Source organism: Lonchura striata, chromosome 12 (genome assembly GCF_050655825.1).
Source record: "Lonchura striata isolate lonStrDom1 chromosome 12, ASM5065582v1, whole genome shotgun sequence".
NCBI lineage: Eukaryota > Metazoa > Chordata > Aves > Passeriformes > Estrildidae > Lonchura > Lonchura striata.
Genome location: NC_140714.1, coordinates 14,420,027 through 14,445,064, shown reverse-complemented (window position 1 = coordinate 14,445,064; position 25,038 = coordinate 14,420,027). Strand labels below are relative to the sequence as shown.

The 25,038-nt window shown below is 61.4% G+C and overlaps 1 protein-coding gene across 6 annotated transcripts; it reads left to right on the top strand.

Moving 5' to 3' along the window:
• The first annotated feature begins 1,721 nt into the window (after positions 1–1,721).
• SEMA3F (semaphorin 3F) lies at positions 1,722–24,570 on the top strand. 6 transcript variants are annotated; one of them, XM_085590631.1, is made up of 19 exons: positions 1,722–1,963; positions 6,346–6,509; positions 14,769–14,929; positions 15,085–15,147; positions 15,558–15,677; positions 16,967–17,047; positions 19,060–19,153; positions 19,447–19,566; positions 20,606–20,745; positions 20,834–20,948; positions 21,135–21,204; positions 21,311–21,455; positions 21,571–21,793; positions 22,614–22,702; positions 22,981–23,022; positions 23,149–23,306; positions 23,385–23,452; positions 23,874–24,007; positions 24,080–24,570. In XM_085590631.1, exons 2-19 carry the CDS (start codon positions 6,398–6,400, stop codon positions 24,488–24,490), a joined length of 2,346 nt encoding a protein of 781 aa, XP_085446757.1. In that variant the 5' UTR covers positions 1,722–1,963; positions 6,346–6,397; the 3' UTR covers positions 24,491–24,570. The 6 variants fall into 6 exon arrangements, with proteins under 6 accessions (XP_085446757.1, XP_085446759.1, XP_085446754.1 ...); XM_085590628.1 differs by lacking the exon at positions 1,722–1,963 and adding an exon at positions 2,845–3,124; XM_085590630.1 differs by lacking the exon at positions 1,722–1,963 and adding an exon at positions 3,254–3,391.
• Positions 24,571–25,038: the final 468 nt, after the last annotated feature.

Below are 25,038 nucleotides of genomic sequence, written 5' to 3'. Positions count from 1 at the left end.
GAGGGTACCCGGGACACTTTGGTGCTGGGGCATGACCCAAAGGGCTGAGCAGGTCCTCAGGTCCCTGCAGGCTCCCTGGGGTGGGTGGCAGTGGGCTGGTCCCCAGGCTGGCTCAGAGGGGCCACCAATCTGGTCCCCAGCATTGCCCAGCATTGCCCAGCTCCCTCCTGGCACCGTGGCACTCCCTGGGGACACCCACCCTGGCTCTCGCTGGCATCCCCGGGCTGGGGCAGGCGAGACAGGGACCCCTGGCCCCGAGGAGGAGGCGTGAGACGACAGGCAGGTGGGGGACAGATGGCCAGAGATGAAGCTGGCACGGACTGAGCCAAGGCATCCGAGAGCTGCCAGGGCCTCTGCACCGCCATGCAGCAGGGCCAGGAAGGAGAGGGGACAGGCTGGGAATGGGGGAATGGGCACAGACAGGGATGAGGACAAGCATGGGGAGGAGAACGGAAATTGGGACAAGAAAAGGGATGGGAATGGGGACAGCATTGGGGATGGGGACAGGAATGGGCATGGGAATGAGGACAGGAATCATGGTGAGGACAGGCAAAAGGACAGAGATGGGAATGAGGACAGGGATAGGGATGGGAATGGGGACAGGAAAAGGGACACAAATGAGAATGGGAACAGGCATAGGGATGAGAATGGGGTGGGGATGGAGATAAAGATGGGGATAGGAACTGTGACAGGAGCAGGAATGAAGACAGGGATAGGGTGCTGGGTAGGTGGCGTGTACCCACCCCAGGCCTGGCATGGGCTGAGAAGGCAAAAAGAAGCTAGCAGGAGCTGGAATAGGCAGGCAGCCACTCTCATGATGTGACCACATCAGCACTTCCCATCCCTGGTACTGGGGGAAGAGCTCATGGAGTGGGGAAGGGTCCAAGGGTCAATGCACGAACAGAGGATGCAGTGACCCACCCCTCAGAGAGGCTTGGAAGTGTAAAGAAGCTGGGGGCCAATTAACCTCACTGGCTAATTAGGACAGGAAGCCACAGGCTTAAACTGCAGCAGGGGAGAAGGAAGTTACGGGAAGGCTGATTTATAACTGTGGGGACTTGGGAGAGTTAATGGCTCAGTTCTGGGTTAATGATACACCGGGAGGTCCAGGACTCTTTCCGTGCCAGCAAGCCATGGATCATGGGGATGAGAGGGGATGGTGGGGTGATGGGGACTCAGCTGCTCCTCTGTAGGTCTCCAGGACAGCCCCACCTATTCTGGGGGCCAGGTCTTGGGAGGGTGGCCTGGGGCAGGGCTGGGCACTCCCTCTCCTGCCTGGCATCACCCCAACGCAGCTTGAGGGAGCACCCGCAGCCCCCCCAGCTCCAGGCAGGGAGTGGAGGGGGGCTGAGAGCAGCCTCCGGCTGTGGCTGCCCCACTTTAATTCACTGCCAAATGTGTGTCACCACCCCCAGAACTGAAACTGGAGGCTGCACCAGAGCCCAGTGGCTCTGGAGTGCCTGGGGGGGCCGGGTGAAGTGCCACCACCGCAGCCCGGTGTGCCGAGGTACCGGCACAGGGAACAAGGTGCCCCAAAGCATCACCCAGCTCACCAGCTGCCAGGAGAGAAAGTGAGACTGGAAATTCAGGACAGCCTTTGTGTTTGGACCAGATCACGAGAGACTGGGGCTCCGAGGGGAAAATAAAACCTCTCCTTAGAAATTCTTTTATCCCGGGGAGCTCCCGCGTATCGTGTTTCGGGCCATTTATTTGTGCTGCTGACTGAGGCCGTTGCTGCTGCCCTCCCGCACACAGAGTGGCTGGTGATGAGAATCCGGCGACAAACTCCTCATTTTTCAGAGGAAGACAGAGCAGATGTGTGAGGGTGAAGGACGGCGCCAGCTTATTTCTGTGGAGCCATCTCTGGGAAAAGAAGAGGCAGCAGGGGGCAGATCACAGCGGGGCTGGGAGCAGACACCCTCTCTGCCGCCTTCTCCAGCACCAGCAGTGCCTGGGTGACAAGGTGACCCTGCCTGGGTGGAAACCCTGCCCTGCAAACTTTCCCCTCTTCCTGTGGGGTACCTAGGGGAATGGAGGGGCACTGGGACAGGGCAGGGGGTTGTGCTCAGGGGAGGAACTTTTCTAGCACCAGTGTCTGCTTGTGGGTGGCTACTGCTCTCCATTCCCTGGTCTTTGCGCTGGGATGCCTTGATTCATGCCCTGCTCCTATCCAAGGAGCCTCGGCTCAGAGGAAATGATGGGTCTTAGATCAGGGCACCTTCTGCTCCAGCACCCGTTGTTGTAGTTTTTCAGCGTCCTTAATGCCTCATTACCCCGTCTGGGAGCAGGTAAGCAGAAGGAGAGGCTGCAAACCTCTGGATGGGTCCTCTTAGGCTAAGGAGGAAAGTCCTGTTGGGATTGAGGGGCATGGGGTCAAAGCCATGTGGTGCTTGCAGGGGATTGTACCCATATTTGGGTGGGGAGACCCTGACAGAGGCTGCCAGCTTGGCAGAAGCAGAGCAGGGGAACTGAGACATATGCCTGGCACTTGGGGGACGCCAAGGTGTCCCCTTCAGGCAGGAAGGACCAGAGCAGGGCTACAGAGCTCAGCTGCACAGCACCTGCCAGTCATTGCCTTGGGCGCGCAGGGGGGACGGTGCTGGGCAGAGATCACCCAGGGCCAGCCCAGGAGAGAACGGTCCAAGGATCCTGGATGCCAGGCACAGGTACGGAGCTGGGATCCCCCAGGTGCCAAGAGGCCCCAGGACCGCGGGATGCTGTGCAAGCAGAGAGGGCCGGGGTCACCTGCCTGCCCTGGGCTGAGGGCCGGGGGTCACCAGTGGGGGTACCCGGGCTGGGGGCGGCAGAATGAGCAAGGTGGGGCTAGGGACGGCGCCCCACTCCCAGCGTTTGGAGATGTGTCTGGGAGACGGTTTATGTTTCTCAGCGGAGCCGGAGCTCTCACAAAGCCGCCGACTCGCCGGGGCTCGGCTCCCCGCAGACCCCGCCGCCCCGGGCCGCCCCCCGCCGCGGCAGACAAAGGAGGGACGGCACTTATTTATCCGCCTCCTTCCCGGGACCGGCGGCAGGGTGGTGGGCTGCGGAGGTGCGGCGAGCCACCGGCGGGCAGGCACGGTGCGGCGGGGCACCGCCTGCACCCCGCAACAAAGGGCCGGAGCAGGAGGTGAGCGGCGGGGGCGGCGCCGGGGCTCGAACCTGCGGCCCCGGCGGTGGGAGGGGCCGGGGGCGCGTCCATGCGAAGGACGCCCCCCGCGGCGGGGCCCAGTGGGGGCCGGCCCCGCCCGGAGCCCGCCCCGCCCCGCCCGGCGCTCACGGGCCGGGGCCGCGGCGGCAGTCGCGGCCGAGAGATGGCGGGGGGCCGCGGGACCCCGGCGCGGCGCTGAGCCCCGCCGCCTCCTCACCGCCCGGCCGCCGCCGGGACCCCGCGGAGGTAAGAGCGGCGGCGGGCGGCGGAGCGGATGCCCGGCGCGGGGGGCGCCCCGGGAAAACTTTCCGCCGCTCGGAACTCGCGCCTGTGGGTCCCCCACGCCGCAACTTGCCGGCGAAGCGGGCAGGTGGGGCTTGGGCTGGTGCCGGCGGTGCGGTGCCGGGGCTCCATCTCCGAGCCGCCGGCGGCACCGGCTGCGCTGGGGACCCCCGCTCCCCGCCTCGCAGCGGGGTTATACCGAGGCGGGTCGACCCTGCCGGTCCCCCCGCTCCCGGGAGCCGCGGCTGGGCGGGCGCGCCCCGGTCCCGCTCGGGGCTGGGGACAGTCGCAGGGGACGGGGGCTGGTAGGGCGCTCCCGGGGCATGGGGGTTGCGGCAGGGCTCGGCGGCGAGCGGGTGCCCGGGAGGGGGTGCCGGGGGAGACACACGCGGCGGAGAGCGCCCGGCACCCTGGAGCAGGCTGGCGGAGCCCGCCCCGGTGGGACGCCGAGCCCCGGCGGGACCCGGTGCGCCGGGGCTGCGCGGAGGACGCCCGGGCGGGGGGCGCAGGGGACAGCCGGCGCTCCCTGGGGACAGGCCAGGCGTGCCAGAGCGCAAAGTTCTGCAAAGTTATTTCCCGTGTGCGCGGGGCCGCGCTGGACATTTAGCGTTATTGTATTATGCTACGTTATTTTTTTCCCCCTATTTTCCCCCCCCTTCCCACTGGTGGCATCGCGCGCCGTGGCCGGAGGTGGGCCAGGCTCCCCTCCCACTGCCTATCCTGCCTCTATTGCTTTTCCCTCCCAAAATGTTTCCTGCTCTCTCCCCAGGCCACGGGGAGCCGGCGTGCAGGCAGCCCTACCGCTGGGTCCCCCCGGGGGTCTCCCGAGGCATCCCCTCGGCCCTCTTTGGGGGTTCGACCCCCAAAATGAGTCCCTGTTCCAGACGAGAAAACCTTTCCCTAATTGCTCGGGCTCGGCGGCGCTGGGTTGACCAGCCTGGGGAAGGGGGGATAAAGCCGAGTGGGATTTTGATCTTCCTGCGGCAGCACAGGCAATGGCCAAACTTTAATTGCTAAAAAACTCCTCCAAGCCCAGACAGCCCGGGGGCTGGAGGGCAGGAATGTGGCCGCTCTCCCCTGGAGTTCTCCGTTTCCCCCGAGTGCAGATGACCCTGGAAATGGACATTTCCTGGCCAAGGTGCACTCCAGTGGCCCGTTTCCCTTTTTGCTTCCTTGGAATTTACCTTTCCCAGCCGGGTCTGTGTGCCCCCCACTCACCGCCGGCCCTTTCCCCTCTCCTCGCCCTGCGCTTGCTGCGCTCCCCTCCTCTCCCTCTTTTCCTTTGTTTGCCATCTCGCTCCCTGTCTCTGACGCGTACGCCGCTCCATCCAAATGCAATAGTAGGATTTGCCAGAATTATTTCCTAAAGCTGCCGGGGAGAGGGGGGAGGTTTGGATGGAGGGGGGTTATTTAACTGCAACCAACTGGAGTTTTGGCTGGTGGAGGAATTGGGGGTGCAGGCTGTCCCGGCCTGGCGCTGATGGGAAGGGCAGAGCCTAGGAATGGGTGGGAGAAGGGGGAAGGCAGCCTGAAAAGGGACCGAATACCAGTACAATGGAGCAGAGCTGGGTGTGCTCAGGGACAGAGGAGCAAATTGAAATATTTACTGACCCCAAAGGCAAGAAGGAGAAAAAAAAATACACAGCCCCAGGGAACAGCGGTGCCACCACACTCGGGGTCTTGCCCTGCTGCTGGTGACAGTGCTGCTGCCCTTGCCCTGCCTGGGGCTGGGGCTGGTGGTGTGGGTGCTGTGCACTGCAGGAGAGGCCAGCCAGACCACCCGGGTGGGTTGCAGGATTGCTCCCCTCGCAGCCCAGCATCTCTCTCCGGGGTGCCCCAAATGGTTCCCATCTTCTTTGGGTGTGCCTGTCCCCTCTGGGGCTGTGTGGTGGCAGCTGGCAGAGCCCTGGAGGGCATGGCTTCACTGGGGTGTCGCAGTGGGGACCCCTCTTCCCACAGAGCTGACCCCCTTTGGCTGGACTGCCTGGATACTCCCCACATGCCTGAGCCCACCGGGAAACTGTGGCACAGTGCATCCCACCCAGGCATGCAGCTCCCTGGGGATTCGAGGGGCTTCCCACCACGGGCCTCCTCCCACGTCCTGCCTGAAGTGCCCTGGGGACCCCCAGGAGGGTGCTGCCTCGGGAGAGGGGCCTGACCCAGGGCACGGTGTGTCCAGGAGGGGCAGTGGGGTGCACGGGGGGCACCGTGCACCATGCCGTGCCAGGGTGCATGTGTGGCTTGCTGGAGGCAGCTTGGCGGGCTCCACTCAGTGCCGGAGCCCCAGGGAGTCCAGCTGCCTGGCACACAGGCACGGCTTTTTTTTTTTTCCCTCTTCTTTTTCTTCCTCTTTTATTTATGAAAAAAAAATCCTTTTTTTTTTTCCCTTTTTTTTTTTTTTTTTTTTTGTACGTTCTTGGAATAATGAAGTCCAGATTTCCTTCATGTTGGAAAGATTTGATCCCAGCTCTGCTTGCTGTGGCTTTGCTGGGGGCTGGGAGGAGAGGTGGGGAGGCAGGGCTGGGAGTGGGACCCCTTTGGGTGCCGGGGCAGGGAAAGCCAGCCCAGTGGGGGTCTGGGGATGCTGCAGCTGAGGGGGGTGTGAGGAGGGATGGAGGGATGCTCCTCACCTGGCCATGGCTCGCCAGCTGGGGTGGAGGAGGGTGCTGCAGAGGCTCTCGCCGCGCTTGCCTCGCCCTGCATGCTCACCAGGGAGGTGAGGCTGTGGCCCCCTGATTTGTGCCCCCTGCCCCCCAGGCTGCAGAGCGGAGTTCAGCCTACGGGGCTGGCTTCCAGTCCTCCCCGGAGGATGCCGCGTGCCAGCGGGTGATGGAGAGCAGGATGTGGGGCTTGTACCCCTCAGGGGGGTGGCGGGTGCAGTGAACTGACATCCCTCCCACGTGTGCCCTCCTTGGCAGGCTCGGCTCCCCCAGACTCCCCTCGGTCTCGGCGCCCAGGCGCGTGCCCACCATGCCCGTGGTCGGTGTCCTGCTCTGGGCCACCCTGCTGACTCTGGGCTGGCGCGCTGCCCATCCCAAAGACCACGGCTTCGCTACCCCCAGGGTTCAGCTCTCCTTCAAAGGTAAGAGTCTGCTTGTTGGCGTGGGGGGCAGGGTGGGACCCCAAGATGGAGGAAGCCACGGGCACCCCAGCACAGGCTCCTTCTCCTCCTCCTCATCCTCGCTCGGGGCACGTCAGCGATCTGCACCCTCTCCACGGGGATCCATATTCAGGTGTGGCTGAGCTCCCGGTCTGCACCGGCACACGCAGTCCTGAGGGGCTGGTAGCCTGCCTAGTCCCCCCAGTGCGCTTCCTGTTGTGGGTGGGTGGCTCCCTCCATCTGGCAGAGCTGGGTGCTGAGGTGCAGGAAGCCCCCCCGGCAGCACCCCGCTTCCAGACAGCAGCTTGACGCCGCCCCGACCCCCCCAGCTGGTATTAACGCCTGGGAGCTGGCAGGGAGCCGGGAGAGGCAGGAGGGGAGGGTGCTGGGTGGGGGGAAGGGGCTTAACCCTTTCATACCGGGGCTGCTTAGCCCACCCAGCCACTCTAGGAGCTGTGGGGGGACCGCTGGGTCATCTTTGGGGTGCACATTGGTGGAGGGGTTTGTCTTGAGCTCATGTTTTGAGGTTGCTGAGCAGGGCAGGCTGAGGCTGACGAGGCAGGTCCCAGGGCTGCAAACCTTGAGGAGCGGAACGGAAATTGTTCCTGCTGGGGGCTTGCCTGCTTGGATGTGTGTCAGGAGGTGACAGACACGAGGAGGCTCATGTCTGCCTCCCCTTAGGGGCTGTGGGAGAGCTGGGGCTCTGCTGCCTGTGCCCCCCCTTTGCTGTCCCACTGTGCCTTTGCCCTCTGGTCACCTACTGACCCCGTGAGCCCAAGGATGTGGTGGCAGAACTGATGGTGAGCACAGCAGAGTCAGGCAGGAGGGGCCGGGGGGGCTGACAGCAAACACGGTGAAGCAGCAACAGCCATGGGTATTAGAGGCTGGTCTTGACAGAAAAAATGGCTGGTATGAAGAGTCTGGGGACAAGTCCAGGCTGGAGGAGCAAGTTCCTCCCCAGAGGCAGGCGCCACTTTCTTCTCCAAACAGCGTTTTTGGAGGGTTTTGGGGGCTGCTGGGGCAATTTAGCTGCTGTACAAATGCTTTCTCACCTTGGCTTAAAACATCTCTTCCTCACAGCTGTGAGGAGGGGAAGCTCCAGCAAAGCCCCAGCTGGATCTGGTGCCCACTGCCACAGTGTGCTCCAGGAGTGAGATTAATTCGGGATAGGCATGGTTAAGCTTGCTGTGCCACAAGTTAGGGGCTGGTTTGGGGTTGTTTTTTTTTGGCCTCAGCTGGTTGGAGCAATGGTTCCTGGCTGTGCTCAGGATCTCCAGTCCTTCTCCCTCCTGCCTGAGGTGGTCTGGCAGGGCTCTCCCTGCCCTTGCTGCCTAGAGGGGGGATTTGTGGTGGGAGAAGGGCTGATTTGCACTGGCACATGGAGAAGAAATGCCAGTGATGTGCTGGATCCAAGCGCATTGGGGTTGGGAAGGGGTGCCACTCGCCTCTTTTCCTGCCTGTACTCTGACAAGGGTGGCAGTGGTAGAGAATTCTCCCAGGGTCTTCCTCAAGGGCCAGCTGGGAGCCACACACCAAACTGTTGGTGAGCAGCTTCCTGAGTTGATCATCTGCATGCAGCCACCCTGAAGCCAGAGAACCGTGAGATATGGGGTGACAGTGGCACTTTGTTGATGGTCCAGCCCCTTCTCTTGCCTGGAGAGGCAGGGATGATACCCAAATGCCCAGCCCCAAACCTCCCAGTGCAGCTACACACAGTGGGGTTGGGTGTGATGGGTCTGGCCTGGGGGACATTGGTGTGATGGGTTTGGCTGGGCTCTGCTGTCAGGGATGGCCGTGGTGCCACAGGGACCAGGTGTTTGTGCAGCCACAGCTGCTGGGGTTGGGGTGCGGGTCTCTAGCACAGCATCCCTCTGGCTGAAGCATCCCAATGCCAGGTGGGATCGAGGTGGCCCTGTGGCCAGGCTGCTGGGGAAGAAGCTGCCATGTCCCCACGTGTGTCCCCCGGCGCCTTGGCTGGGCGGCCGTGCTGCCTGGAGCCCCGCCAGCTGCGGGAGCGTCTCTGGGTTTGTTTGCCTTTGCTTGTTATCGCACGCCAGAGGTTTGTCGCAGCTCCCCGGGGCCTGCGTCATCCTCCACGGAGCCCCGGCGTCTGAGTGCCTTAAAAAAAATACTTCTATAAAATACTGAAGTGATAGGAAAGGGGTGGGAGCTGAGCTGCTTGCCCTGGTGCAGGGTGATGGGCTGGGCAGGGTCAGTTCTCCCCCCATCCCATCACCCCTGTGGTCTCTTTACGTCTGTCCTCCTCTCAAGGCTTTCCTGTCCGTGTGTCGGCAGGAGGAAGGTGACCAGCATGGAAAGAACAGTGCTGGGAGCGGCTCTGACACAGCTCCCTTTTGCCAACAGCTCTTCCCAGATCCCAGCCCAGTGCTGGCCAGAAATAGGGTGGATATTTTTAATCATCTCCGTGCTAACAATTCACTCACTCCCCACACTGCTGTGCACATCCTGCGGTCCCCTCTGCTCTGGGCCTTCCTCTGGGCCGGGGGCTCGGGCACCAGAGAGGCTGGCCCATTCCCCACGAGGATGCAGGAGGTGATGGTGGTGATGGTGATTCATCCCTCCGTGTCCTGCTCCCCGGCCAGCGTGGGAAAAGCGTGCGGGAAGGAAGGGTGGGCTCTGGCCCCGCATCACGGCGGGAAGCCCTCGAGGTCAGGGCTCTCCGTGGGGCTTCCAAACGGGAGCCACTCCCCGCAGCAAGGGGAACAGCCACACTGGCACCTCTCGGAAAAGCTGTGGCTGAGGACCAGCTGGGGGCAGCCCTGGCAGGGAGGGGTGGGGTGAGAGGCAGGGCAGTTCCTGCAGGGCAAAAAACTTACTTTAAAAAGAATGAATTGAGCATGGAGTCTCCTCTGGCCTCCACTGCCAGCCCCTTGCCTGGCCTCTCTCCTGCCTGCCTTGTGCCTCAGTTTACCCTCCCACCCTGCTGGCATCTCTGTCGGTGGCCAGGAGATACCAGCATGCTTGATCTGGGCCAGAGGGTGGCAGATGGCTGGAGAGGAGCCCGGATAGGGGACCATGTCCTGAGGGCCGCCCAGGCGCCCTCCTAAGCTGCTGCAGCTGTGGGCACTGCTTGGTGACAGCAGGATGGGATAAACAGGGGGTGCGAGCAGGGCCAAGGGCTTAGGGACAGCCAGTGCTGGGAATGTGCCGGGAACACTGGCACTGTTGGTCCCCACCCTGGCGTGAGTGCCCCATGCTGCTCCTCAGACCCCGTAAAGGTCAGGGGGATGCTACAGTCCCCTTTCCCATGCTCTGAGGGGCGGGGACATGGGGCTGAACCCTGTGACCCCTAAGAGGATTTCCTTGGCTGGGACAGTGGGGGGCTGCGGCAGAGCCCCTCCACCCGCTGGGACCGGCTGCTGCTGGGGCTGAGCTCCCTGGCTCCGGCTGCGAAGCTCCATAAGCTCCTTAAACCCTGCCCCCCTCCAAAACCCTGTGCAATTTCAGCCCCCCCAGCCTATAGCTAATAAGCTAGTTATCCCTCAAATTAACAATGCTCCTTATGGAACAGCGTGGCCCTTCCCGGGGTCCAGGCAGGGGTGTTGTCCCCACTCCAGTGCCACTCGGACACGCTGCAGAGGGCCTGGAGCAGCCACAGTTTCCACCCGCAGTTTCCACCCGGCACCGTGCCCTCCCCTCAGGGGCTGCGGAAAGAAATAATGTCCAAACATTAAACAAAAGAGCCCAAAGAGCAGTGGGTTGGGGCACCTCAGCTCAGCACTTTGCTTTTTGGGGTGATTAAAGTATTTTTTTCTGAAGCCAGGCTCTTTCCTGAAGGGGATTTCATGTTGCTGGAGCATCCCCCAACCCAGCCAAGAGCCTGGTCTCCGCTGCACAGTGATGCTTGGTGGGGACAGAGTCCCCCTCGCAGCGCTGCTCGTTGGGGCACACGCACGCACCAGCGCTTGGGGCAGGCTGGCCCGGGGATGAATCAGCGGTTTCCGCTGAAAAAAATGTGGGTTTTCTTTTTTTTTTTTTTTTTAATTGTTTTTTGGCTTGCGCCCAACCGGCCGCGATGGCTGCGGGGAGCACCCGGCCGGCACCTCTTTCATCCCGAGGGATTTGACCCGGGCGGCTGCAGCACCTGTCCTCTGCCGCGGCACGGGCGATGCTCCGGAGGGGCTGGAGATGGTCGGGGCTGGAAGGCAGCAAGCGGGAACAGGAGTTATTTCATCTCCCAAGCCCCTGCAAGGCAGCTTCGGTTTCCTCCCACCTGTGAATCGGTTAAATGGGAAAAGAGCTTGGCTAGGGGCCATGGAAACTCTCTTATTACATGTAATTAGCTTAATTACATCATAAATAACCCATCAAGGGGTAGCGGAGTGACGCTCAAACAAATAAGCAATTCTGCTTTCATCGGACGACCCACCCAGCTCTTTGATCAGCCCCAATAACAACAAATGCTTTAACCACGAGAGGGGACACATCCAGCCCCCTATCCCTCTCCTGGCATTGCTCCCCATCCTGCCCCTCTGACGCATACCCAAAAAGCTGCATCTCAAATTCCAAGTAGGGAAAAAAATTAGTAGGGAACATAATCAAAATTTGGGGCACGCTTTTAAATTTGTGGGATAAAACGCTGCAGGATGAAGATGGGATTTATCCCTGCTGTGCCAGGCTCCCTTGGGATCAGTGCTGGGCTTCTCCATCGGCATTTAAAGTGAATTCATTCTTCCCCATGCAAAGAAAGGGCTCCCGAAAGGCACTGGCTCCGCCAGCCGGGGTGGGGGGGGGTGGGGGGGCGGGAGTGCGGTTATTGAATATAAACACGCCGTGTAATTTACATGCTAATTATGTTGAATGCGCTACAAGCCCATAATTAGAATCTAATTAGGTGAGAGCGCCTGTAATTGGTTTTGCGGAATGCAGTGATGGTGCACCTGGGGAGGTGACCCGCTCGGGTCCTAATGGCATTAACTCTTCATGCGGGTGCCCTGGTGATGTTTGGGGGAGTCGGGAGGATTTGGGGGACTGGGGTGGGGTGAGGAGTCCCATTGGGTGCGCGTTTATAGAGAACCCCCAAAATCTCCCTTTTGCTTTGGAGATCAGCACTGGTCTCCGTGCCAGTGGGTGATGAACAGGGACCACTGACCCCTGCCCGATGGGGGCCAGTGGTGACAGTCAGCAACGGTGCACAGCTGCCGGAGCTGGGAATGCAGCCCGCAGTTGGCATGGCAGGAGGAATTTGGCTTTGCGGAGTCGCAGTCGGGCGGTGGTGCCGCGGGCAAAGCAGAGCATCGCGCCTTGCTGCCAGCCTGGGGCTCCTGCCCGGTGGCATCACTCCGGGGCGCGGGGTAATTGCAGCTCCGCACCCGGGGACGCGGAATGACTGCGGGCAGGCGAGTCCCGGGGGCTCGGCGAGGGTTCTGCGGAATGCGGTGAGGGGACGGTCCCCACGGAGGCCACCCTGGCTGTGATGCCGAGCGGCTCCTGGCTCCGGTGCGCGGCAATTAAAATAGGATTAGGCTCCCGGCCAGCCGGGGAAGCTCTGCCGGTGCCGGGATTGGCAATGGTGAAGCAGGAGGGAATTTGCTCGCTGGGGCGCATCGGCTGGTGAGGGGGCTTCTCCAGCCCGGCCCGGGCCCCTGCCCCGCTCCATCCCCAGGGACGGCCATGGCTGCTGGGGGCAGGTTTGGGGGCACGGTGACGCTGGGGGATTAGGCAGTGCAATGGAGGTTTGGGAGGTCAGAGGTTGTGGCAGGGTCTTGCCCACCCCGCCATTGTCTTTGGAGAGGGCGTTACGGGGCAGCGGGTCTGTCACCGCCCTGCTTCGGGAGTGCCCCCTCTGATCGCTGGGCCGTGGGGGGCTGAATGGAGCCACCGGTGGGGGTCCAAGGCTCTTTGTGCTACTGGCCCTGTCCCCTGCCAAGCCCTGGAGACGCCCATCCTAATGGATGCGGGGCTGTCACTGACATGGAGCCCTCCACCACCCAGTGTCCTGGCACTCCAGGATCCCAGGGCTGTTGGTGCTGGCGTCCCCAGGCTTGGCAGGGATGACATGTCCTGGCATGGGGGCTCCTGTCTGGTTTAATTGCCATCCCTGTCTCTGACTGCTCCAGGTGTCTCTGTCCTGAGTGGGAAACCTGGGCGTGCAGTCCCATCATTGGCAGCTGGGGAACAAGCTCTTGTGCTCTGCCTGTGTCACTCAGTGCCAGGGCCACCCTGCCCTTTCCTGGCTCCCGAGCTCTGGTCCCCACTGACACCAGCATGGCACTGAGGGAGGCAGCAGCACACAGAGTGTGGGGCACACACATGCACACACAGTGTACGGGCTGGTGGGGCAGCTTCAGGACATAGGAGAGGCAGGGACCAGACCCAGTGTGCTGTGGCACAGTCAGGGACTGCTGCAGGACAGGCTGGGGACGCCATGGGTGGCATGTGGGCCAGCGCCAGCAACGGGGAGCATCTGGAGCCCAGATGGGCCAAGCAGAAGGAGGAGCCTGCCGTGGGTGGGTGGGTGAGCGGATGCCTGGCCCCTCATCCTTGGCACTGTTCCACTGCACCTCTGCCATGGCCCCCCTGCCTGCAGCCCAAATTCCAGCTCCTGCACATGCCCACCGTGCTCATCCTGCCACCCAGCCCTGGCAGACAGGCAGGCCCCCAAGCCCCCAGGCCAGGAGAGGTTCCTGTCACGTCCCGTGACGCCGTTCCCAGAGCCGCTCCGGCGGTTCCCGCACCGTGTGTGTGCTCTGCCTCTGCCACGCCTGAGCGGGTCCAGCAGCCACGGGACTGGGGACCATCAACAGCTGCCAGCCCTGGGACAGAGGGGGTGTCCTGGATGGGAAGGGACCCTGGGGGCACCTGTGGGACATTCCAGTCCCTTGTGCAGCCAGGAGATGGGAGGTCAGGGGGATCTGCAGGCATGTGGCCTCCTGCTAGGAAGGGAAGCCGGCTGCTGGAGCCCTGCCCAGTGCTGCCTGGAAGCTGGAGTGATGCTTCCTGACACTGACCTGCAGGACCCTGCTCTGCTCCTCCCCGGAAAGGTCCCCAGAGCTGCTCCCTGTGCCTGCACAGGGCACTCCTGTGCATGGAGGGATGCACTCCACAGGGTGAGGGTGCTCACTGGATCAGGGTGTCATGGATGTGGCATCTGATGGCTGTTGGTGGCATCCAAAGAGGATGACAATGCCAAAGAGTATGGCATCCGGGGCAGATGGCATCCCATGAGGGTGACATCCAATGGCTGAGGATGGCATCTGATTGTTGTTTGTGGCATCCAAAGAGGATGACACCTTTTAAAAGTGTGTGTCTCCAAAAGGATTGGCTTCAGAGGCTGATGGCATCACGTGGAGGTGGCATCCAATGGCTGTTGATGGCATCCTAAGAGAGCAGCACCTCCAAAAGGAAACATATGGGGAAGATGACGTCCCATGGGGATGGCATCTGATGGCTTGGAGTGGTATCCAAAGGGATGGCAGGGCAGATGTCATCCCATGGGGGTGGCATCTGGTATTTGGGGGTGGTATCCAAAGGGGGCGACACCTCCAAGGGGAGTGACACCTCCAGAGTGGCATCTCCAAAGAGGTAGCCTCCAGGACATATTGTATCCTGTTGGGGCAGGGTGCTCTGTCTTACTCGTGCCCTGGCCCCTGCCGCGTGGTTCTTGGCACTGGCCCACATCATCTGCAGCACTTCTGCCTTCCATCTGGCTGCCTCGTTGCACTTGTGAATATTCATGACCCTCATTATCCTCTTTCACTCCTTGCTCCCACACTTAGACTAAAAATAACTTTCCAAGGGGGGATGGGGTGTGCGGGGTAGGGCTCATCACCTCCCCTGGAGCTGGTTCCTTGGGGTCCCAGCTCTCCCATCCTAGGAGCCAGAGGCTTGGCTGGAACATGGGGTCACAGTGCAGGAGGGGGATGATGCTGGAAATTTTGAGAGCTGTGGTCTCTGGGCTGAGGTGAGGTGAGAGAGCTCCAGCCTCCTGCCCCATCTCAGTGGCAACCTCCACTCCCTGCTGTGGGATGCTGGATCTCCTGAGCCCAGGTTCTGATGAGTTCACTTCTACCCACTCTTGGTTGTCGCAGCTGGCCATGAGCATCTCTGTCATTGTCCCTTGTCCTGCACAGAGGTGGCAGTATCATGGTGCTCGTGGAGTTGAAAACGGGCCCCTCTTCTCACAGGGTGTCCTCCAGCTGGGCCCAGGCTTGGACTTGGGGAGGCACTGAGGAGACGGGGGTCCCTGGGGCACTGACACCTTCCCCTTTCACCCTGTAGAGCTGAAGGCGACGGGCACAGCGCACTTCTTCAACTTCCTCCTCAACTCCAGTGACTACCGCATCCTGCTGAAGGATGAGGACCACGACCGCATGTACGTGGGCAGCAAGGACTACGTCCTCTCGCTGGACCTCCACGACATCAACCGCGAGCCCCTCATCGTAAGCTGCCAGTGCAGGGCAGGGGGAGCAGGTGGAAGGGGGTAGTTGGGCACTCTGGGGACCTTTTGGATGCCAGGGTAAGAGCCCGATGGCATAACTGGTGCTGGTGGGGCCAGGTGGGAGTCCTGGTCTCCCCTGGGTTGCTGTTTCCACAGATCCATTGGCCCGCGTCCCAGCAGAGGATTGAGGAATGCATCCTATCAGGCAAGAACAGTAATGTGAGTAACCACCATGAACCCCCTCCTGGTAGTGGAGTGGGGCTGGTATCTGGCACCGGAGTGGGATTCATGTCCCTGTACCCTACTCTGAAAAAGCCACCCCCTAGCATGTCTAGATGGGGTGGCACTCCAGGGTGTTGCAGTGTCCCGTCACCCATTCTGTTGCAGCCAGGCAGGTCCTGGAGAGCTTTCTGGGCAAGTAGGAGGCCAAGCTCCCCATGCTGCTTCCTCCTACTAGCCAGGGCTGGGCCCTCCAGCTTGCCGGCTCGTGGCCCATGCCAACCCCTGATCCGTGCTGTCCCATGCCACGTGCCATCCAGTGACATGTCACCCCATGCCCACACCGGCACAGCCCCATGGCGATCCATAGCCCCCGTGCTTGGGTTGACGCGTTCTCCTCTGCTCCCCAGGGGGAGTGCGGCAACTTCATCCGCCTGATCCAGCCCTGGAACCGGACACACCTCTACGTGTGTGGCACTGGCGCCTACAACCCCATCTGCGCCTTCGTCAACCGCGGGCGCAAAGCCCAGGTGAGGGGCGGGAGGGACGGGGGTGCTGCGCTGGCGTCTGGCACGGCGGTGCTGGCACAGCCACCGGGCTCTGCAGTGGGGTGGGTGCCTGGCTCAGCTCTGCTGGCTGCTGGGGGGGTTGGGCGCTGAAGGCTGTGGGCAAGGGCAGGCTGGGGGTGACCGTGGCTAACAGTGCTGTGCTGCTGAGCGGGGCCAAGCCATCTCCACAGAACAAGGACATCTCTTCACGCTGGAACTTGGCTGTGCTCTGACGGCAGCTTCCACACAAGGTGCCCTCCCACCCTGCTGGCTGCAGCCACTGCTGGATCTCCACTGGGACGAGGGATGTGTCAACCCAGCCTCCCACTTGCTGCCAGGCTGCTGAGCTCCTCACCGTAGATTCCAAGGATTCCAGCACTGGCGCTGCACAGGGAGGACCGTGCAGGGATTGTGCCAGCTCATGTGGCCATGTCAGGAACATCTCCAGATGGATGTCACCCAGCACCAAGGACCACAACGTGCAGTGAGAGGGTGGCATCAAAGCTGCATACCGCCAGGCAGGATGTGTGGAAGACAGAGGAGCGTTTTCAGGACAGCCTTGGGAGGGAGCCAGTCTCTGCAAGTAACAGCATGAGTATCCCAGGGGTCCCAAGCCCCATGAGGTGTCTGTTCCCTCCACACAGGAGTGACAGGTCCCAGGCTGTGTCTTCTCCTGAGGCTGGAGAGGGAGTCACCAGCCCAAAGTGAAGGAGGATCACGACGCTGGACATGAAAGACGGGCATCTGCCTCAGAGACCCCAAACCCTGGCATGGGCACTGAGAGAGGTGGATGGTGTTCAGACCATTCCAGACTGGGACTGAACTGGGGAGTGGCAGCATATGAGGAAAACCTAGGGTGCTAGTGCAGTCGAGGATGGCCCCAGTTATCCAGCAGAGTCAGTGGCAGTATGCAAGTGTTCAGTGACCCCATGGTGCTAATTGCTTTGGTGCTGAGACATTGCTCATCAAGGCAGGAGAAACAAGGTGGTAGGTGCCATTTTTGAGCCCCCAGGTGTGAGCAACCATCTCTCCACTCTCTCCTACCCCATGCTAAGGGCACCCCAGTTCTGTGGGAGAGAGCAGTGTATCCATCCTGGAGAAGCTCCTGCTGGAGGCCAGCCCAGCCTGGAGCATCAAGGAATGCAGGGGGACAGCAGTACTGCTGCTCAGTGGGCATCCATCGCCCCAGCTCTTGGGGTCCCCTGCCCACCCCTGCCCTGGGGGTCCTTTCCCTGCCGGCGCTAACTCTCTGCCCTGCTCCTTTTCCCCAGGGGTTCCCGCCGAGCCAGCCGGGAGGCCGGGAAAGCAGATCCACCGACAGCCCCCTCAGCCCGAGACCAGCACAAAGCAAGGTGGGAACCGGTCTGGGGGCCCGCCGCAGCCGTGCCCACCTGTCCGCAGGGCACACCAGAGCCGCGGGCTCCTTCGTCCCGCTGGCATGCTTCCGACCCCTGGCCGGGCACCGTCCCCTCCCCTCCCAGCACAGCGTCTCCCGGCCACCGGCCTGGCGTCGGCTTCCCTCCTCTCACTAACTCCTTCCTCCTAGTCCATGTAGGATCCCCTGTGGGGGGCACTGTCAGGGATGGTGGCTCTCCACCCACCACTGACTTTGCCTGACTCCAGACTTGCTGTGTCCCTTGGAAGTGGGACCGTGTGTCGGCAGAGCCACAGGGCTTGGAATGATTCAGGGGAGGATGCCAAAGTAATGTGCAGAAAGTGTTTGGGTAGGGCCTACAGAAACATTGCTGAGCAGCTGCTTCACCGTGCCCCATGAGGGGCTTATGTCATCCTGGCAGTCATGTGCACTCAGGGAGGTGACAGCACCTCTGGCTTCTGGGAACGGCCCAGTGTGCAGCCCACCCTGACAGTGTCACCCCGAGCCTCTCCCCTCCAGACTAACATGGGGCAGTGCATGGGCTGGGAGCATGGGGGACATGGGCACCCTGGTGCAGCCTGGGGCTCCCCCAGCTCCTCGGGTGGTCGGGGGCAAAGGGTGATGATGCTTGGCAGTGAGTATCTCCCAGACTGCGGGCAGCTCCTGCTGCCAGTTCCCCAGTGCCAGCTGGGAGAACGCCATTGCCATTTTAGCCCCCTCAGGTCACCCCTGCTGGGGAGAGGGTGTGTGTCCCAGCAGGAGCTCCTGGGGCTGCCAGCATGTGCTTCCTGGCAGCTCTGGTGCACTTCAAGGTGCATTAGCTGATCAGCAGTGCCAGCACCACAATGGCTCCTGTGTTGCCTGACCAGGAGGGTGAGATGGTGCAGCCAGTGCCAGGGCTGTGCTGGAGAGAGAGGTTGTCCATGTGAGGTGCTTGCCCACTTCAGGAGCAGGGAAAGAGTTGGACAGAGGCATTTGTGATGGTGATGGTGGCACAGACTGCACAGTGCAGTGGTGCAGATGGTGAAACATGGCTGTGCCTGTCTCTGGGTATGGGTGCCCCAGGAGGAGCTGGTGTGAGCAAACACTCCAGTGGAAGATGCCCACGGTGAGATCCCAGCCCCTCACCCTCTCTAGTTCTTCACAGAGCCTGGGCTCCACCAGGACCCTGCTGTCCTCTCAGTGGAGGGTGGCTGTCACCATGTCTGTCACCCGTGTGCCAAAGCCAGGGCACAGGGCCAGTGGGCATCTGCCCAGTTTGGTTGCTTAAGGTCCCCCCATGCCCAGGCTCCCCATGGATGCTCTGTGCTGGTGCTTTGTCTCAGGTGAAGGTGGTCCTTATGCCAGGGTGAGGAGTGATGTGGCTGGGCCAGCCTGTCCCTGTGTGCCCCCAGCCAGCACTGGCAGAGGATTTTGAATGTGCCTCCAGAGGCAGTGTGTGTCTCGCTCCTGGCTGGGAATGTGTGACGGTGCCAGGGATAGCCACAGGGAAGGCAGAAGTGACAGCAGGGAGGCATCCCATGGAACAGACACAGCATCTCATCATGTGAAGAAAAGCACTGGAAGATGGCCCCTGGCGAGAGAAGTAGAGCGGGTCCAGCAGCCAAGCTGTGCCGAGTTGTGCTGCAGGCCAGAACCTGCCTGCTGAAGCTGCTGGAGCTGTGTGACCTTGCTGGGCAAGTGGCAATGTGCAGCACAGCCAGCTGGAGTGAAGAGGCAGTTTTTCCCAGACCTGGGGGATGGATGCCCCACTTCAGCCTGATGGCTCAGCCAAGTCTACAAGTGGTGGAGGGCATGGAGAAGAACCCAGCATCTTTGGAGGAATCGCTCACAGGAGCTTCTCAGGAGACCTGCAGATCCCTTCCACATCTGTCCTCGCTGCTGTGCACCATCCTGGAGGAGGCTGCCTCTCCTGGTGGGTTTTGGGAGCTGTCACATAAATGGAGGAGTGAAAATTCAACCATCTGCTCTATCTGCTTCCTTCTCCAGGATTATATCTTCTACCTGGAGCCAGACAAGATGGAGTCGGGCAAGGGGAAGTGTTCCTACGACCCCAAAGTAGACACAGTCTCTGCATTAATAAGTGAGTCCTGTGGCTCCCTGTGCCAGTGCTTCCTGCTCTGGGCAGAGGGAATATGCAGGTGGAATGGAACAACTACTCCCACCCCTGCCTGCTTCAGCTGGCCAGGCACCTGGCGCAGCAGAGGTGGGGATCGTGGTTGCAGACCAGTGCCAACCTCCAGAACTCTCTGGGATGGTCACAGGCGGTGGCTCTTGGTTGTCTGGTGGCTACTGGCCAGGTCTGGGGCTGGCAATTGAAGAAGGTGGGTGGATGGGCTGAGGTGGGGCTTCCTGGCTGACCCCTGCCCTCTGCAGATGAAGAGCTTTATGCCGGCGTCTACATCGACTTCATGGGCACGGACGCAGCCATCTTCCGCACCATGGGCAAGCAGACAGCCATGAGGACAGACCAGTACAACTCCCGCTGGCTCAATGGTGAGTTCAGCTGTCACTGGCCCAGGTGCCCTGGGGACCTCATGGCTCCAGCCCTAGAGACGAGACTGTCATGTGGTACTGCCTCCTTCTGCCAGAGCAGAGACAGCAGCCAGCGTGGGTGGGTGGGTGGGTGGGTGGGTGGATGGATGGATGGATGGATGGATGGATGGATGGTTGACAGCTGACAGATAGGAGGATGGATGGATGGATGGATGGATGGATGGATGGACAGAAAATATGTGGGCAGATGATGGATGGGTGGATGGATGGATTGGTGATGGGTGGATGGATGGATGAATGGATAATGGATGAATCAATTATGGATTGATGATGGATAGATGAATTGATGATGGATGGATGATGGATGAATTGATCATGGATGGATGGATGGATGGGAAGGCACAAGAGCAGGGATAGCTGTGTGGGGCAGTGACGAACATGCCTGGAGCTTTGCTGGGCAGCAGGAGCAGACTGGTGAGAGATGGGGCTGGCGCTGGTGTCAGTGCATGGGTTTCTGCAGCGCCGAGATGTCAGCCATGTCGCCTGCAGTCGGTGACCCCGAACGTTCCTTCTGCCCCCCTCGGAGCACCCTGCCTGCAGGGCAGCAGCTGAGTAAACAGAGCAGAGCAGATGGGATGATCCTGCTGGGCTGGGGAGCCAGCGGGGTGGTAACCCGAAGAGGGGGAGCTGTCAGCACAGGCTGGGCACTGGCTGATGGATGGCAGGGAGAAGCTTCCTGAGAAGCTTCCATGCTGTGTGGTTCCTTCCTGGAGGGAAGACTGGTTCCCACCACCTTGCTCGTAGAGCTGATGTATCTATCCCACCTGTGGAATGCTCCCAGGAACCCCAGTGATGCTTCAAGCCTCTACTGGTGCACTAGAGATCACAAGAGACACCCAGAGATGCAGCTCTCTCTCTGTGACAGTGCATTTCTAGGAGTGAGGTGATGCTTCAGCAAAGGGGGACTCGGTATCCTGCTATAGCATGGAGCAGCAGTGCCACTGGGCTGATGGTGCCATGCTCTTCTGTGCCATTCCAGACCCAGCCTTTGTCCGTGCCCAGCTCATCCCTGACAGCAGCGAGAGGAATGATGACAAGCTCTACTTCTTCTTCCGAGAGAAGTCGGCTGATGCCCCGCTGAGTCCCGGGGTCTATTCCCGCATCGGGCGCATCTGCCTGGTAGGTGCAGCAGAGGACAGGCAGGGAAGCAGGCAAGGAAGTGGGCAGGGGGCAGGCAGGGCTCAGCACAGGCATCTCACTCTTGCAGAATGACGACGGGGGCCACTGCTGCCTTGTGAACAAGTGGAGCACCTTCCTGAAGGCCCGGCTCGTCTGCTCTGTGCCGGGACCCGATGGAATCGAAACGCACTTCGACGAGCTCCGTGAGTGTGCCAGGAAAGGGATGGGAGCCTTCCCTCCCCCTGCAGGCTTGGGGGGCACCCTGGGCAGAGCTGGGGACATCCCTGCTGCCCCCTGCCTCTTGCTCTTCCATGGGTAACTGCCCTGCCTGTACCCTGGTGTCCCTGCCTACCTTCCCTATGGTGACGCCTCCATCTTTCTGTCCCAAGAGGACGTCTTCATCCAGCAGACTCAGGACACCAAGAACCCTGTTATCTACGCTGTGTTCTCTGCTTCGGGGTGAGTGCTGACCCTCCCGGCACGGTGCGGCAGAGGAGGGAGTCTTAGCTGGGTGGGTGTTCAGGCAATGCCATGACAAAGGGTGGCAGCAGGTCCTTGCCCCCAGGTCGGTCTTCAAAGGCTCTGCTGTGTGTGTCTACTCGATGGCTGACATCCGTATGGTCTTCAATGGGCCCTTTGCCCACAAGGAGGGACCCAACTACCAGTGGATGCCCTACACAGGAAAAATGCCCTACCCCCGTCCAGGCACCGTAAGTACACCCCGGGCGCCGCGGGTAGGTGAGCCAGGGCCTGCCAGGCAGCCGGCACCCTCAGAGCTGTGCTCGGGTGCCAGCTCACCAAGCACTGGTGGTGTTTGTGCCACAGTGCCCCGGGGGGACCTTCACCCCCTCCATGAAGTCGACCAAGGACTACCCCGACGAAGTGATCAACTTCATGCGCGCGCACCCGCTGATGTACCACGCCGTGTACCCCACGCACCGCCAGCCGCTGGTGGTGCGCACCAACGTCAACTACCGCTTCACCACCGTGGCCGTGGACCAGGTGGACGCGGCAGACGGGCGCTATGAGGTGCTTTTCCTGGGCACAGGTACCCACGCCGCGCACCGCGGGGAACGCAGCATGCTCCGGCGCGGCCCCGGAGGGCACGGGCACCACCAGGGCTGGCCAGAGCACGGTGCCCTCCACCGCTAGAGCAGGGTGAGGGGCTGAGAATGCCCCCTGAGATCCCTGCCCCTCCTCAAGGCTCCAGACTGTTCTTTCCCCGTCCCGATGCCATCCCACAGACCCTCCTGTCCTGCCTGGTCCTTCCCTTAGCCCAGCTCCTATCCCTGAAGCCAGTGATCCAGCATGATCCTTTCCATCCTAGGGATTCTACCATGCAGCCTGGTCCTCCCTGTCCTGGTGCCTGTTCCAGGGGCCTCATCATCCAGCCTATCCTTTCCTGACCCTAGCATCCGTCCAACGTGCTTCCTACTGCCCATGCTAAGCCCATCATCATCCAGCCTTGTGCCTTTCCTGCCCAGTTGTCCATCCCAGAGGCACTGATATCCAGCCCTGTCCTTCCCAGAGCTCAATGCCCATCCTGGGGGCACTACCATCCAGGCCAGTGCTTCCCCTGCTCTTAATGTGCATCCCAGAGCCCCTGTGATCGGTCCTGGTCCTTCTCTTGCCCTGGTGCATGGCTGCATGCTGCTGTGGGCATTCTGGCATTCTGATGGCACACAGGTGGTTACCTGAGCTGGCACACTCGACCCCAGACATAGCTAGCTGCCACAGCAGGAGAGAGATGGGGATGAGCCTGAGGGATCCTTCCTTTCCACAGCCCCAGCAGGGACCCCCTTCACAGACAGGGAGGGCAGGGGTGCCCAGGGTAGCACTGAGCACCTGGGCACTATGGTGTCTTGCAGATCGGGGCACCGTGCAGAAGGTCATTGTGCTCCCCCGGGATGACATGGAGACAGAGGAGCTCATGCTGGAGGAGATTGAAGTGTTCAAGGTAAGGGTTGGCATGTCCTCCACCCTCTGCTGAGTGTTCTTGATCCAGCCAACCAAGCCCTTGGGACATCAGCCAGTCCCTTGGGACACTAGCTACCTCTAGGCCAGCTCTGGAGGGACTCCAGGCTTTGGTCCTCCTGCCTGCTGCCCACTCACATCTCCCCCTGCCTGCTCTGCCTGCTCCAGCTGCCTGTGGGGGGTCTGGGGTGCCCACCCCAGGGCTGTAGCATCAGTCCAAGCAGTCATCCCTCCATCTTCTTCATTCCTGCTCTCATCCAGGTGCCAGCACCCATCAAGACAATGACCATCTCCTCTAAGAGGGTGAGTCTTAGCAGAGGCTCGGCTGGGCAGATCCCATCCTGGCACGGCACTGGAACAGGATGTTTGCAGGGGCCCTGATGCAGTGGGGATGAGGTAGTAGTCACCTGCCCTCCTTGTTCCCAACAGCAACAGCTGTACGTGTCCTCGGCCGTGGGTGTGACGCACCTGGCGCTGCACCGCTGTGACGTGTACGGGGAAGCCTGTGCCGACTGCTGCCTGGCCCGGGACCCCTACTGTGCCTGGGACGGCAGCGCCTGCACCCGCTACTCCGCCTCCTCCAAGAGGTACAGCCTGGGCAGGGAGGGGGCCCGGGAGGGACCCCCCGCCACGGGCTCCCCCTCTCACCTCCCACCGCCCCACAGGCGGAGCCGGCGGCAGGACGTGCGGCACGGCAACCCCATCCGGCAGTGCCGCGGCTACAACTCCAACGGTGAGCGGGGCCTGGGCCGGGCCCTGCGGCGTGGGGCAGCTCACGGGGAAGCCGAGGGCACGGGGCTGCAGCTGGGGACACCGGGATTCCTTGGCGGGTTTTGTGGGTGGGTGTACGGGAAGATACAGGGATGGGTGGGTGGGTGGGTGGATGAGTGGGCAGTTGTAGGGAGGAAGATGAACACTGATGAGTGGAAGCACCGGGGATGAGGACAAGCACAGATGAATGGGTCAGTTCATGAATGGGTGAATGGATGGATGGATATGCTGGGGAGGAGGTTGAACAGATTTGAATGGGTGGATAGAGGGATGAATGCATGGATAGGTGGATTGATGGATGGACACTCACCCTTGGAGACAGAGTGGGCAGGGGAGAAGTGCAGTGGGGTGGGGTGACCTGGCTGCCCGTGGCCCCCCTGCAGCTAACAAGAACACGGTGGAGGCCGTGCAGTACGGGGTGGAGGGCAGCACAGCCTTCCTGGAGTGCCAGCCCCGCTCGCCCCAGGCCAGCGTCAAGTGGCTGCTGCAGAAGGACAACAGCGACCGGCGGAAGGAGGTAGGGCAGGGCAGGGCAGGGCAGTGCCGGGGGCGGCGGGCGCAGCCGGCTGAGCCGTGCTCCTCTCCCCAGCTGCGGGCGGAGGGCCGGGTGCTGCGCACGGAGCAGGGCTTGCTGCTGCGCGCCCTCCAGCTCGGCGACAGCGGCCTCTACTCCTGCACCGCCACCGAGAACAACTTCAAGCACACGGTGACCAAGGTGCAGCTCCGTGTCCTCAGCAGCCGCGCCGTCCACACCGTGCTGGTCCAGGCAGAGAGCCCCCCTGGCCTGCCGGGTGCCCCCACTCCCCGCTACCAGGACCTGCTGCAGCTCCTCACTCAGCCTGAAATGGGACTCCTGGACCAGTACTGCCAGGGCTACTGGCGGCACACGGCCGCCAGCCCCCCGCAGCCGCTGGCTGGCCTCAAAGCCAAGGAGCAGCAGGACCAGAAGAAGCCTCGAAACCGCCGGAATCACCAGCCAGAGACCTATGAGCATACATGAAACCATCATCAGGGACTTTGCTAGCACAGTGGTCTATTTTTCCCCCCTTTTAATATTAAAAATATCTATAAATAAATAAATATATATATATATATATATATACACATCCACGCACGCACACACACAGGCAGACACACGCGCTCCCCCCTCCCATGGGAGGTGGTATTTATTTGTAGGCTGTACATAGTCACTGGGGTGGTGTACCCTCAGCTCCAGGGAGGAGCAAGGACCTCTGGGGAGGAGCAGGGACCCTTGAGGTGGCTGCAGTCACCATCGCTGTCGTCCCCCCTGCCAAGGACCCCCTAGTCCTGTTGTGCAGGAACCATGGGTCAACACAGCCCCTCTCACAGCTGGGGCATGGCACCGTGCTGGGGCATGGATGTCCTTGTGAGGGAGGGGAAGATGCCCTGGGCAGGGCAGGGGGGTGAGGCATGGGACAGGCAGTGCCAAACAAGGGCTGCCCACTGCAAGCTGGGCATGGCCATCACAGTTTTGTGCCTCAGTTTCCCCACAGGGTTATGGAAGAGCAAGTGCTTTCTGTAGGGAAG

Coding starts and splice junctions, on each gene's coding strand:
- SEMA3F (XM_085590628.1), top strand. CDS start 2,877: ATGTTTCTCAGCGGAGCCGGAGCTCTCACAAAGCCGCCGACTCGCCGG. Junction 6,510..14,768: donor GGTTCAGCTCTCCTTCAAAG/GTAAGAGTCTGC, acceptor TTCACCCTGTAG/AGCTGAAGGCGACGGGCACA. Junction 23,307..23,384: donor TACTCCGCCTCCTCCAAGAG/GTACAGCCTGGG, acceptor ACCGCCCCACAG/GCGGAGCCGGCGGCAGGACG.